Source organism: Lutjanus erythropterus, chromosome 23, assembly GCF_056507025.1.
Source record: "Lutjanus erythropterus isolate fLutEry1 chromosome 23, fLutEry1.hap2, whole genome shotgun sequence".
Classification (NCBI taxonomy): domain Eukaryota; kingdom Metazoa; phylum Chordata; class Actinopteri; order Lutjaniformes; family Lutjanidae; genus Lutjanus; species Lutjanus erythropterus.
Window position 1 is genome coordinate 20,354,882 of NC_139339.1, and position 14,814 is coordinate 20,369,695.

The 14,814-nt window shown below is 39.4% G+C and overlaps 1 protein-coding gene across 2 annotated transcripts in view; it reads right to left on the reverse strand.

The window, feature by feature from the left end:
* Positions 1-14,814, reverse strand: part of serpinh2 (serine (or cysteine) peptidase inhibitor, clade H, member 2) — a 169,489-nt gene that overhangs the window by 24,004 nt on the left and 130,671 nt on the right. Inside the window, exons 2-3 of one of the 2 annotated variants that reach the window (XM_084712699.1) lie at positions 2,378-2,552; positions 312-943 (exon numbers count right to left, since the gene is read on the reverse strand). In XM_084712699.1, the coding sequence (XP_084568825.1) occupies positions 312-936 (625 nt within the window). In that variant the 5' untranslated portion in view covers positions 937-943; positions 2,378-2,552. Of the gene's footprint in view, positions 1-311; positions 944-2,377; positions 2,590-14,814 lie in introns of those variants that run through there. The other variant, XM_084712700.1, reaches the window with a different exon arrangement.

Below are 14,814 nucleotides of genomic sequence, written 5' to 3' on the forward strand. Positions count from 1 at the left end.
AGGCTACAGTATCTCATTTACACATGAGACTCATAAGAAAATGTAAATGCTGCTTCTCTCTGTCTCTGCTGTTACTATAGTTAGTAAAACTATCAGGATTTCTTTTTGCAACGAAAAGCGTTCTACAAATGTAGCATTAGTTGAAACAAAATCGAACCGAATCGATCACTATTAAAAAAATTATAAGATATATCGTACGTTGAACAGGTATCAAGACACATATCGAATCGGTCTCAGTCAGTGAGATACACAACCCTATGCAGCACCAATCCGTTTATCCAGAAGTCCACTTGTGAACCAACTCTACTCACCTTTAAAGCGCAGGGCATTGGCCAGTATCAGGGCTCCAGCCTTAGCCTGGATTTTAGCCTCTAAAGGAGCTCCCTCCAGCCCACCAAGCCCAGCTTTAGCCCAGCCATGGAGCTGCTTCAGGTCAGCCTTGGAGTCTCCTTTCCCCAGTGGCTGATGCTGCAGCCTGAACCTGGTCTGGCTGTCCTTCACAAAGGCCTGGCTGACTGGAGGAGCTTCCTTGGAAAACAGAGCTGAGGATGAGTGCAGGTGAAAGCTGGTCCCGTTGGCTTCAGTTAAGCTCTTCAACGCCCCAGACAGAAGCTCCCCAGCCTTGTTGGGGGGCGAGGTTTTGAGGAGGTCTTGGAGCTGGCTGGCAGTGGTGCCCGCTGACCCTCCACCCAGCGCCCCAAGTGAGGAGGCCACAAGCAGAGGGGAGAAGAGGGTGTTCACCGAGCTCGAGTCAGAGCGGAGCGCCTGGTACAGGCGCAGACCGAGAGCCCAGCTGGGGTCACCCAGAGGAGAAGGCGGGCGGGGTGGAGGGCTGGCTGGGGCAGCAGGGGTCTTCTTGGATGAATCAACAGTGTCTCCCTGCACCAGGAGAACTGGCAAAGTAACAAGGATATAGACAGAAAGCCTGGGCAGCATGGCAGATCTGGAGGAAAGCACAGGAGGGAGAGAGATGAGATAAACTATTTGTGTGTATGACAATTAGGGCTGGGCATCGGTGCTCAATACCTTTAAAATACCAACTGAGATAACCCACCAAATATCATAGAAACTTCTCAGTCAAATGACACCTGCATTTGATCCTTTCTGTACCCTTTTTGTAATTTTTTTATTTGTATGGTTTTGCTCGCAGCCAATTCAGTGTGCCCAGATGCCACTGAAACATTCAAAAGTATGGTTACATTACACACTTGTGGCAGCTGTTAAAAATAATTATTATTATTTCAGGAATGCAGGAAAGCTATCAAACAGAGCCTGATCAATATTATTGGCCTGATATTGGCCTATCACAGCTATTTATAGTATCTATATTAGTATCAGCATATATGTTGTCCTGTACGAAAACTTTATTTAACATGACAATAATGTAGATTGTTTTATTTGTTAGCTTTATAGGCAGCTTTCTTTGTATATTTGATCCTTTTTCTTATTTAAGTTTTAATATGCACATATATTTGCTCTATTTGTTTGTCTATTTAATTTATAGTTATTTATAATAACTAAACATACTGGGGAAAGTTTCCTGTTTCAGTGCCCTGATGTGATTTTGGACAATAAAGTTTACTGTTAAATTGTTCAATATTCTGCCTCCATACATATTTTTGTCATAAGAGTTAACCACCTTAGAGAGATCACTACAAAAATGTATGTTTATGTATATCTATATTCAGTATATTCTATTCTATATATATCCCAAAAGTCCAGTATCATTCAGGCCCTATAATATCAAATGAAGTATTGGTATCAGTGTTACTTTAATGGTACTGGTACTGGTGCTTGTATCATAGTTTTTTTAAACAATACCCAGCTTTATTAATGGCAGTGAGAGAGGAATGAAGAAAATGCATTCCTACATCTATAATACAAGCAATACAACTCTTCAACACACACTTTGAGCGATTTTTAACAGTGTAATTGCCCATGCCGTTATTGCACTGTTCATATTTGAGATAAAGCAATATAAACACAGCCTAAGGGTTCCCTCTTTGCTGTAAAACTCCTAGTTGTGCAAACAGCAGCCCCTGCTCCAACAGTGCCACAGCGGTAAACTTGATTTTTACAAATTCCTCCTCACTCGACAACATGGTTATTATCTCACCCGCTGCGCAAAAATCAGAGTGTGACAATTAACTTAGATGAAGTTTCAAAAGTAAGCTTTTTAGTCTGGGACTGAACGATGTAAATGAGGAAATAAAATGCGTGTATTTCACACAAAACCCCTCGACTCATTGATTCTTTTTTTTTTTTTTTTTTTTTTGCCGAGCCGGTGACGGAAAAGATCAGCTGTCTGGTTCAGCCTACTCTGTTATGTTATCCGAGGACAAGGAAAGAAGGAAAAAGCGTGTTTGTTCAGATTTACCGTCAATTAATCGGAGTTTGTCCCCGTCCTCCGCTGCTGTCCTGTTAGCTATGTGCTCCAGAGGAAGTAGTGCTAGGACTGGGCTCAGACGTGGCAGCTCTCAGAGGAAGTTTACCGTCTCTCCTCTACTTCAGCCCCGGTGTTAGCTCTCCCTGCTCCTCTGGAAACTTCCATACTGCCCGGTGAAACAATGACAGTTACAGAAAGTTTGGATGAAACAACATTAGGCGGATTTATCGGGCAAATATCACCCCAAATACCTCTATAATCATTGTGACATAGGAAAATAATAACCCGACAGGAAAACGGGTTACATTTGAAAAAGTACCATAAACACAACTCAAACTCTTATGTTTTGAAAAAGTTTTACCAACTACTAATCTTTTTTGAGAAAATTTACTGTTCTTCCTTATATAAACTTAAGTCTTGTTAAGTTTTAGAAACCCAAAAAATGTATTTAAATTCATTCAAGTGAAGGTGAATGTTCTAAACTTAAGTATTTTCAAATAAAACCATTTCATTTTCAGATACCAAAATAATGAAAAATCAGTATCACAGTTCAGTGTGACCAAATTTCGAGATAAAAAAAAAACAACTCAAAGATTCTAGTTTATCTGAAAAAGAAAAAGAAATTATCTGTGCTAAAGACAACAGTTTGGAAAACTTTTTAAATTTAACTTCAAAATATAACAGTTTAATGGGCTCAAAACTCTAAGAAATAATAAAATAAATAAATGTGGAGTCATCTCAGCCATTTTTTACAGTGTGAATTGTTGCTTAATTAACAGCAGTAAAAATATGTAGCCTATATCAAATTTTGATCGTCAAGGTTGCAGACCCTTGAACAACTAGACCAACCAAATCTTTTTATATTAAACTTACATCTGTTTGCCATTTTACCCATACAATTCAAAGACGATTACATATGGCATATTGTTCACAATGTTTAGCCTATTTGATCCTGGGGACAATTTCAACATATTAAAAATACAATAATTTCAAAAATTGCATTGTTTACAGTAATATGATAACTATTTATTTATTTACAAATATTTATTGAATAACAGTTTTGTTTATTTATGGGCAGCACATCAGCCTACCTTGAGTCAAAATGCAGGTGTTACAGGTTCTATCGCTCTAGGAAAAATGTAATGTGTAATTTGCAATGCATCAGACATTTATCAAATATACATTTGTATTTGGGTGAACTATCCTTTTATGTACCCCACATTTACTTGTTTATGTTAATAAACTCTTGTGAGGTCTCTTTTGATATGGCTGCTTAGCTTGGGTATGGTTTCAACAACAACAAACAACAAAAATGAGAATTTAAATTTGTTAAGTTTGGATTAATTCATACAAAAAGTCAGGACAGTATGACAAAAATGCAACTCTAACTCTCTAACCTTCTGCAGTAATTTTACTCTAGAATGTTTCTGATTGAAGGCATAAGGCATGTTGCAGCTGCCCCCTGTTGTAGGCATCCCCAGTCTACCCTACTACATATCACAGCTAAATATACTTTGTGTATTAAAAATTGTCCTACTTTGGTTAGGTCGCCTTAAAGTCAGCTGTGGAATCTGTATCCAAGTGGTTTATGCCAGGCATAATACATTTATCCTTTACAAAACCATAATTAAATATTGCAAAGTCCCTGAAGGAATATATTATAGCTGTTCCCTCAGAGTTTGGCAGGGATTATGTGCATGTAATGTTGGGTCTAGTATAGGTTTTTAAAACGAACAAAAATCCACCAGTTGCAGTAAATGAGGCGTCTCTCCATACATTCAAAAGAGAGCTTTGTGGGTTTGCTTGGATAATCAGCCCTCTTGTTCTTGGCTCACTGGGGGTTGTAGTTCCCAAAGCCATTCAAGCGGGGTCGCTAATGGTCTTCTCATCGCCTCAGCTCAGTGACCCTGCAAGAGGCTGTGCAGCATGTGGGCCAGGGCCTCCCAAACTTGACATCCAGCCCTCCCAGTGGGTAGGACATACACCACAGAGCCAGCAGTTTTTCTTTCTAGTTATGATTTAGTGTTAAATCTGTCCGCATTCTGGATGTTAATTAGAGGAATGGGCAGTAACACTTATGTTGAAAATATTTCCATTCTTTCTCTTTTTTTTTCATGAAATGAAGTTTGCAGGGGACCTCCACACACACTCCACCTCACTTTGCAGTACTAATAATGTAGTCTACTGTCAAGGAAAAGTAGGGCAGACTATGCAAGCCTGTATTACGTCTGACCCTTCCAAATGTCCTCATTCTGTATTCTCCTCATTTCCCCGTTTTTCGCCTTCCTAAATTGTACCTGCCCTGCTCTCCCTAAAGCAGAACAAGAAATGGAGAGCAGATAACTTGTAACACATGGCTTCGGGACAGGGATTATTGCCCAAATTGAAGGATGGAGAATGGTCATATAGGGTCCTAATCAATAAATGTAGAGATAGACTAAGGAGGCTAGAGGAGGATCAGAGAGGGATATGGAGGAAGATAACTGCTCGAGACCACCAATGCTCAGCAATCAGGCTGAACATGACAGCTTGTAGACCCAACCAATTATTTACCACAGCCAAATCAATAGAGCTCTCTCCGAAAGATAACCATCAGCAGCACTATCTGGAACACATTCACAGCAGAAAGCACAAACACACACTGAGCACTCTGCTCGCTGCCACTCTCGCTCTCTGTCTCTTTTGGAAACACACACACACACACACACACGTTACACTCGCAGACACTTAGTTATCACACTTCCTTGGAAATAAGACACAAATCATCGAATTATTGGACATCCCCACTGAAAAGAGAAACACTTAAACAGCAAATGTCAAACCATGGCAACAGCGGACGTGAAATCGCATCACAGGGACACTTAAAGTTAGAGCCTGACCGCCATATCAGCTGGCCAATATTATCAGCCCGATAAAACTTTTTTTATTAACAGATAAAATGCTGATTTTCAATTTGTTAGCTTTCTAGGCAGCATTTATTTTGATCATTTTCACTCACTCCCAGCCATCAGTGAAGCAATTCAACAAACATTACAATATTCAATATCATTCCTACATTACTGGTATTATTCAACAGCAATTCAGTTTAGCATCAACCTTTCAACAATCATCCACTTTTCCACATCATTCATTTATTATTGGTATTATTTAACAGCAAATCAGTTGTGTCAGCCTCTCAACAAATGTTAAAATATTCCACATCATTCCCACATTACTGATATTAACTGCAATTTAGGGGCAGTTTTCCAACAAAGCTTGTCTTGCGTTCTTGGTATTCTTCAATTTTCCCAGCTAGCAATTCAATTTAGTGTCAATTTAACAAACCTTAAAATATTCCACATCATCGCAATGCAGTTTAGCGTCACCTCTTCAACAGCTGGCATTCACAATCACAATTTCTTTAAAAATTGCCATGTCTAGTAACATATCTTACATCGCTGTTGTTGCAAAAAATGTGTATTAATGTATATGCTATAGTTTATATTCTGTAAATTATCTTGTGTGTAAAAAAATGTTGGCCAATATATCAGTACTGGAATTTTCTACCCCTAGTATAGGTATTGGCCAAAAAAAAATCTAGTATCGTTTGGGCCATAAATAAAAGACACATACACACTTGCACACACACATTTGTTAATGACGCTGAGGTTGCAACGAAAGGGTGTATATATATATATATGTGTGTTGGTGGTGATGAGTCGATGTGTGCCGCCTCAGAGGTCTTAACCCTCACCAGAGGAGTCACCACCCCCTCCTGGGACCCCCCAGCGCCACATCACAGTCCGTCTTGTCTGTAATGAGCAGCGACACACATTACAGTGCAGAAGATTCATAAAAAAACAGGGCTTGCGCAGCAGTTAAACGAGTCCCTGGGGTAACTGGTTGGGAACCTTAGAAGCCTCTCAGTCAGCGGATTGAGCATCTGGGGATTTATAAAGGGATGCACTTTAACCACAATGCACCTCCACATCTTACTCCACCTGCACCCTGCCCTGTTCACCCTCACCTTCTCAGCACCTTGTCCCAGCCCCAAGCTCTGATTCAGTTTTTCCAGCTCCAGATGTCATTGTCTTAGGCAGTAAATGTTGTATTTCGCCTCACATGTTATCCACTTATGCGGCTGTTAGCCATTGTTCTTGGCTGTTGTCAGGGTTAAACGCCCGTGGCTCAAGGGCTCGGCAACAGAATCAACACCTCACAATGAAAGCCGTTATGGTCACTGCCAACTGGCCTAGAGCTATATCCACTCCCCCCCTCATGCCCTATTCCTGCTCTCATCTTCTCTCTGTTTCTCCTCAACACACATTCGCTGCTTCACACATATTGTAGCGTTTATGTAATTCTCCCTTCTCCTCCCCTTTGCTCTTTTCAGAATGAGATATTTCACTTCGCACTACATTAGCTCAGCTTGCTCAGACTCCTTTTCACTCCATAACCTCCTCTTCCCCTTCCTTTCCTTTTTCATCTTTCCCTCCACGTCACTGTGCCTGAGGTTTCTGCAGTTGCCTCTGTACTCCTCCTACCTCTGGGGGCTCCACACGCACACATATTGTATCTATTTCCTCCCCTTTCCTTTCCTGTAAGAGAAGTGTCATTTCTGTGTCAGGACATAAAGCAGACAAAACACTTTTACCATAAAACCTACCTAAAGCAACTAGAATTTCTACCGCACGGGTGTGTGTGTCTGCCAGCCAGTCAGTCAAGTTGCTGTTCACACCTATGTCTGTGTATCGAAGACTTTGAAGCAATTCAATTAAACTTATGAAGTGTATTTTTATTTCATTAAATCACTATATTGACATGATCCCAGTGAAATAACCTCCAGTGTGAAACATACGGTCTTCACTCAAAGACTACTTTTATGGAGGAGTACAGAGGACTGATTAAGAGCTGAACATTATGATGTCACAGTGGAGATGACCTTTGACTTTTTGGATATAATAAGTCATCACTTCATTAATTTGTCATATTAGATATTTGTGTGAAATTTTGTCATACTTAGTGGCCAAAATTACGTTTTATAAGGTCACACTGACCTTGACCTTTGACATTTGACCACCACATTCTGATCAGTTCAACCTTACGTCCGAGTAGGCGTTTTTACAAGTTTCAAGACATTTTGCCTCTTGAGGTACTGCGTTCATGAGGTCACAATGACCTTTGACCCTTAACAACCAAAATCAAGTCCTTGAGTCTAAGTAGATATTAGTGCCAAGTTTCAAGAAATTTGGACAGATGGACTGACGACCTGAAAAAATAATGCCTCCAGCCACAGCTGTCACTGGCGCAGAGGAATAAACACTCAAAACATTTCGTATGAATATGCTGAAGTGCCCTCCCACAGTGCTTCTTCCTCTCCCACCCTTTCCTCCACCTTCTCCCACCTCCTCTTCCTCACTATCAACCCGTTTCCTCTCTGCTGCTTGTCACCTCCTCTCCAGTCTATACTCCTACTCTTTTCCCATCTCCCCTCCGCTCCTTCTCCCTTTCCAAATCTCTTCCCGTCCCCCCGTGTCTCACAGATTTTGGAGTCTGCACAAAACAAACAGCGTGTAACATGTGAGTCTCTGTTCTCTTCAGTTCTGGTCCGTCTGTCTGTCAGCAGCTCTGGCCTGTCTCAACCAGTTGAGAGCTAGTTCAGACCCAGTCTGGACAGGCCTATGGGGTCCCGTTGGTTTACATCAAGTTCCCTTGTGTTTTTTTTCAAATTAGGGCTTTTACTTAATGTCTGGCCAAGCTGCTAAGCTGCAATCATGATTGTAACTGAGGCATTACCTTAACCCCAGCTTCATCCTGGCTGGAGCTCTCATGCCAAACCTTGACTGTAAATAAAAGGGAAACACATGAAAGAATTATTGATAGGATTATTTAAAGGTCCAGTGTGTAAAATTTACAGGGTATTTATTGGCAGAATATGGCAGGAATATAATATAATATTCATAAGTATGTTTTCATTAGTTTGTAATCACTTGAAAATAAGAATAGTTGAGTTTTCATTACCTTAAAATGTGTGTTTTCCACAGACTCTGCCATGTTCAACAACCTTGTTTGTACATTAACCCAGAACAACAAACCAAACACTGGCTCTAGAGAGGGCCTTTCATGTACAGGATGGTCGATACCAAAATTAAATTAAATTTGGAAATGATACCCATACCGATACTAATCATTTTTCATATGGGTATGTAATTTTTCAAAAAATAATGGAGAGAGGGAAAAAAGATCCACAAATCACATGGCATATACCGGCCACAATTAAATAACATCTTTTGTGCAATTAAGAGTTAAAAATATTGGTGTTTTTACAGAAAAGAAAAACTTTTAGGGTGTGAAGTTTTTAAATGTTTGAAGAGGTTACTAGTGTGGCTGCTGTGTGGCACTTTCTTGTCTCAAATAGTGCATCTTGTTTTATTTTTATCTACAGGTGGAAATAACATCACAACACGCTATGTTTCCTTTCTTCCATCTCTCACAAGTTTGATGTGGATGTGTGTGACTGTGTGCAGTTGCATGCATGGTTCTCACGTCTCAGAGGTTCCCACAGTCATGTGGCACAGGCCAGCCAAACAAAAATGTCACGGCTGTTTATTGGCACAGACATCATACAAAAAGTATACAAAAGTATTTTTTAAAGGAATCGATGTCTCAGTCCTGCAGAGTTCATATGCCCATCACTTTTTTGTATTTTTTTTATCGTGTTTCTTGTAGGGATGAAAAATTAATCGAAATTTGATCAAAATAGCAATAAGACTAATGTCATGCTGCAGAGATGTCCCAGCCCACATATGATATTCTACAGACCTAAGAAAACATCTTGTTTGGGACAGATCCCCTTTAAAATCACACCCTAACCACTGTAATATGTTTTTCAATAACAATGAGAATAATAATGTAAAAATGATATAATATTGCACATCATATTGCAACTGAGAAATCAGTCAAAATAATTGCAGTTCAAAATTTTTCAGCCCTAATTTCATGGCCACCATAGTTTCTCTAACATGCTTGGAGGGGGAGGGTGAGGCAAGCGTTATTCAGTTGGTTGCAATCTACAGCCTCACCACTAGATATCATTAAATCCTACACAATGGTCTTTTAAAGATCACCAGGACCTTAAATCTTTTCAGCTTTTATTATCAGTCACTTCTGTTCATCAGTTGCTTCATTTTATTCACTGTAATGTATAAAAAATGAAAAGGAAAGCTCAACACAGGTAAACAAATAGAGACAACAGCAAAATGACAGTACAGAAAAAAAAAACAGTTCAAACATAAGACAACACGTAAAAAGGATGTTTAGGTCTGCTTTACTGAGGATCTAAAAATACACATTTTGGATGAGATTTGGAGGAGTGGGAGATGAGTGTGTCCCCTAACTGGGATGTTTTTTTCCCCCCACTTTGCTTTGAATCTAGGGCAAAACTTTATAAGACAGCGGGAGGTATGGCTGGACAGATGGAAAGAAGGGAATATGTGTCTTTAATCGATGCAGGGGAGCGCGGGGGGAGGTGGTGGTGGTGGGGGTGGGGGCGGTAGTGTTGGAAAGGTGAGGAGGGTGAGTGGCAGTTGGGGTCAGGGTGAGCATGTTGAACAGTGCCAAAATCACAGACACATCTGCTGTTCATCTCCAATGTTCCCAATAAGCTTTAAATGTTTCCTGCAGCCTGTGAAAGTGTACCGTGCTGCCAAGACTGACAAGGTTTGCTGTTTCATTTTTTGTCTTTGTGGATGTAGAGATGGGACCGTCCTGATCCAGTATCCGCATCGGGGTGCAATATTGATGTAAGGTATTCATTAGGTATTGGACTCATGACATCATTCCACAGTGTGATAATTCCACAGTGCCACCGAACTGCATGCTAAATTACACAACGCCACGTGTTTGCCATATGTTTTCTATTTGTAATCACTACATTAAGCAGTGCAAATTGAGAGTGAAATTACACTTTCTACTTCCACTCTGGATTTTCAAACAATACAGGAGAATGTACCAAGATTGCTGCTAAAATTCAGCTGGAGTGGAGTGGTGTAACAGTAAACCAACACAAAAACGACAATTACCAAAATGAACTACCATGTTCTGAACAAACATTACAAACACTAATTAACAGTAATATTTGCAGTTTAGAACATAAAATAACACACTTAAACTCTCAAAAATGCATCATGGAATAATTATGCAAATGAGGGCAGTCTCTCAGACTATTAGCTACATATATGACTGTCACAAGCCAGAGTCCTACAGTGCCCCACAATGGTGGAAGGATGCCATTACACAAACTACATAAGCTTTCCAGACCAGAGGTCAGTTTCATCCTCAAGTAATCTTACTAATACTAACTACTACTATTACTACAGCTTTTCAGACTGATATTCAGTCTCAGCTTCATATAATACAACTACTACTAGTACTACTACTAATACTATCACCACCACCACCACCTCAAAGGATGCCATTACACAGGTTACATTATACAACTACACAAGCTTTCGAGATTGAAGTTCAGTTTCTGCCTTATGCAATCTTACAACTACTACTGCTACTAATAAAAATAAAAATAACAAATCATAAGCGTCAAGGAAAAAAAAACACTGGCATCAGTACAGGCAGATATCCAAATTCAGACATTGGAATTGGATTGTAACTGAAAAAAGTGTATTGAAACTGAAAAAAGTGGATCAGAATATCTCTATGTGTGTGTGTTGAAGCAATACGTGGTCTCACTTTTTTGTCTTTTTTCATTAGACATTGCTATAAATTACCCAAACTTGAATGCTATGCCCAGAGGTACAAAAGCAAAAGGTACACATCTTCCAGCACACATCCACACAGCAAGAAAAGCAAATAAGTGGCTTTTAATGCGCTCAGTGAGTCAGGCAGAAAAGCAAATGCCAAGCACCCACAAGAGTACACAGCTGCTTCGAGCAAGTGTTGACAACTATCTTTATAGGAATTAAATATTGCTCTTAACACCACCCCAAGTAACCGCCACACACCTGTGACTCAGATCAGTCAGGCTCAGACTCCATGACATTAAATCAACATGTTCGCTTTTTGACGCATCACACTCAACACACACACACACAAACTTGTACATAATGTGCCTCACACGCAACCCCATACACACACACAAACACATCATAAATATGGACACACACCCTCAAAAGACAGATATGCTGACACCCTCACCCACACACACACTCATACACACAACTTGTATCCTCTGGCTGTGAGTTTGCCAGCAGCCAGCTGGTACTGTCATGTCTGATAGGCTGGAACAGAGACAGAGACGGAGACGAGGCCGGGAGAGGGAAGGAGGAAGGAGGGAGGCAAGCTGGGAAAATGTCTACAGCAGAATGCATTAGTGAGATTGGGAAAACTGTATCAAACCCTGGCAACTCATTACACTGTCTCATTTGGGTCCGTAGGGAGTTTCCCCCGTCCCTCATCCCAATCCTCTAAACTACAGGAGATTTTTGTTCATCTGCTGCCTTCTTCTTTTCTTCAGTGACCTCCCCATTGATGCTTGTTTAATCTCAATTTTAAAGAACTTTGTGATGTTTAAGTAAACTAAATACGCTCATGACAGTGATGAATGATGTGTTGACACGTTGCATAACTGAGAGCTCACGTTTTTGTGGCAGCTGGTCTGATTTTGTGTAAGCTATGTTGTTTTTAATAAAAAGGAAATTAAAACTTTTTTTCCCCCTGCCCTGCAAGACAAAACAGCTGTAATTACAATGTTGTTGATCAAGACAAATCACTCAGCAATTACTCCGTGAAGTGATTTTTGCTTTTCAAAAATAAGCTCACACTTCAAATAGCCAAAAAAAGCACAGGACAAAGCAGCATTATTATTCCAGTGTTTTGCAACTCGGTAATGTGAAAATGTGAATTTGTTGGTGGGGAGAATTAATGGCCACATAGATAGATAGAGGCTGATAAAGGTCAGATTTCTTAATGCAAATCCAAGTGTCCATTGAAGACAAATGGTCCTTGAAATTCAGCATCTAGTGTAATTCTCCTCTTTCAAACTGCTATGTTGATGTTTTTTTATAAGTTCCAATGATATGTGGACATACTGACTGTGTATGGGACAAAACTTAATGGGTTTCATTCTGTACTGTCTTTAGAGATGTGTACAAGTTAATAAAGAAAAGCGCCTAGCAAGCTACCTTTTTATTTTGCCTCCCTTTAGAAAGACGAATTGCCTCACACATCATTAAGTCATGGAGACAGATGTCAGGGGAAATGATGTTGTGTCTGCTAAAGAAAGTGAAAATACTCCTACACACTGCTTAAAAAAACATATACAGGGTTTCCGCAAAGAAGACAACCAAATTTTCCCTGCTTCTCTTGAATGGAACTAGATCCTATTTCTTCAGTTTTGTTTTTCATCTTTTCTAGAATTTTTAAATGAGAAATAAAAAAAAACAAAAGCTGAGGTGAGGATTTATATTCTGTGTTGAATCTACAGGGTAAGTACAGCACTGATCAGTTCAATGAATGTACTGCACCATCTCCGCCTATGTCTTTCTCTTGTTTGCGTTGCAGTAATTTCAGTAAAAAGCAACTATTGTTCAACATTTATTAGCTCCATCTCCCACATGATACACTCAGTTTCAGTTACCATTATTTGAAGTACACAAAGAAACAAAGAACCAAAGTGGCATACAAATCCCCCAGCCAACCAGTGTTTTGGTGGCGTATTTGCAGTCACGCAGACACACCAGCGCACAAGTATAAGTGCTCACGATGGTGCAGGCGACTTACATAGGTTACAGGAAAGGCTCTGCTTAGAACCTACACAAAACTAAAAATCAGCCATAAAGGAGAAACATGTACGACCCAAGCATTTAAAAAAAATGAGCAGTCCACATCGCAAGTTGGAGCCATAGATGGTATATTAAATAGGTTAAATAGGTTGAATAATGTTAAATATATAATCTATGGTTGAAGCAAGTTGTTTCCCATCACCCCCTTCTCTCCAGAGTTGAAGCTCAGGCAAGTTGCCTAAAGGGTTACAGAGGCAAGCACGTTGACAAGCTGTTTATAACTGTCAGTAGTCTGTCAGTGTAAAGTCAAGCCTGTTATCCTGAAAACAAAAGCACACACTGCTTTGAAAATACACACTTTAGAACTGGAGTTCAGTGACTGCCTGCCAGACTCCATTAACATATCGCTCAATTTAGCCATTATAAATATAAACTCTTTTAAAAACATTATCAGTGATTTCTAACAACTCATGGATACTTCCCCGTTCAGCTACTGTTGGCGACAAAGCCGGTCCTTCAATTCAGCATGTTTCAGTAACTTTATGATTTAGTAAAGTAAATATATTACATATTTCTCCTTTAAGAGTCTAGCCATGCTAGTGAGACCATGAGGCTGTCCTCAGGCACAAGGGCACTTCAATCAGTAGGCACTACTTTCACCATGTTCGTCTTAGTTTAGCATACTAACATTTGCTACTTAGCACTAAACAAAGAATGGTCTTGTCATTAGTTTTGCAAGTAAATTAGTCATTAACCAAAATATTGGACAAATTAGAATGTTGACCTAATGATGGGACTACATGAAAAATTAAAGCATAACCAAAGTCATTACAAATTCTTACAGATTATTCTGAGGGGGCAAGAATGTCTGAGCCAAAGTTCATGGCAATCCTTTCAATAATTGTTAAAATATTTAAGTCCGGACCAGTGTGGTGAACAGACAGACAGACTCTGTCGTCCAAGATGAGATGAGCAATTATACTGCCATTGCTAAAAATGCAAAAATTCTTTTTTTTTTTCCTGGAGTAGTCCAACTCTCTCACAAACAACTGAAGGGCTGCTGTCCAACGCACTAATCTGTTTCAGTGGAAATGAGCAGTGGCCAAGGGAAAGTTACTCTGCAGAAGCAGGCAACTTGCTATGTATAATTAACAAATATTATCTTTGCAGCATTACCTTTCTTCAGGTATTTACTTTCAATGAAAAACAGTTTTGCATGATTATTTCTAGTGCTATTACTATTATTTGGCATTATAATGTAACAGGAAAATAATTCTGATTAATAGGTCAACATTTCAGGTCTTTTGACCAATAAAGAAAGTAATATCTTATTAGGGTCAAACCTTAATTTTCATTTTTGACACACCATAAATTAACTCCAAGTTCCAAATGTTACCACAAAACCAGAAAAGCAGAGACACGCATGCATATTCATTATATTAGCTTCTCAAGCTAATACTGATGCATCCCAGATATGTTAATCAGGTTTTTCATAACTGTGAGGAAAGCTTATCTGGGTCATTATAAGCAGGTTATGATGTTTACATGCATCAACAAAAAAAAAAAAAAAAAAAAAAAAAAAAAAAGAACACAAGTCTGTCAAGATGACTGATGTATCCAGAATTAAATTATGTAGAGTTGCATATGAATGTC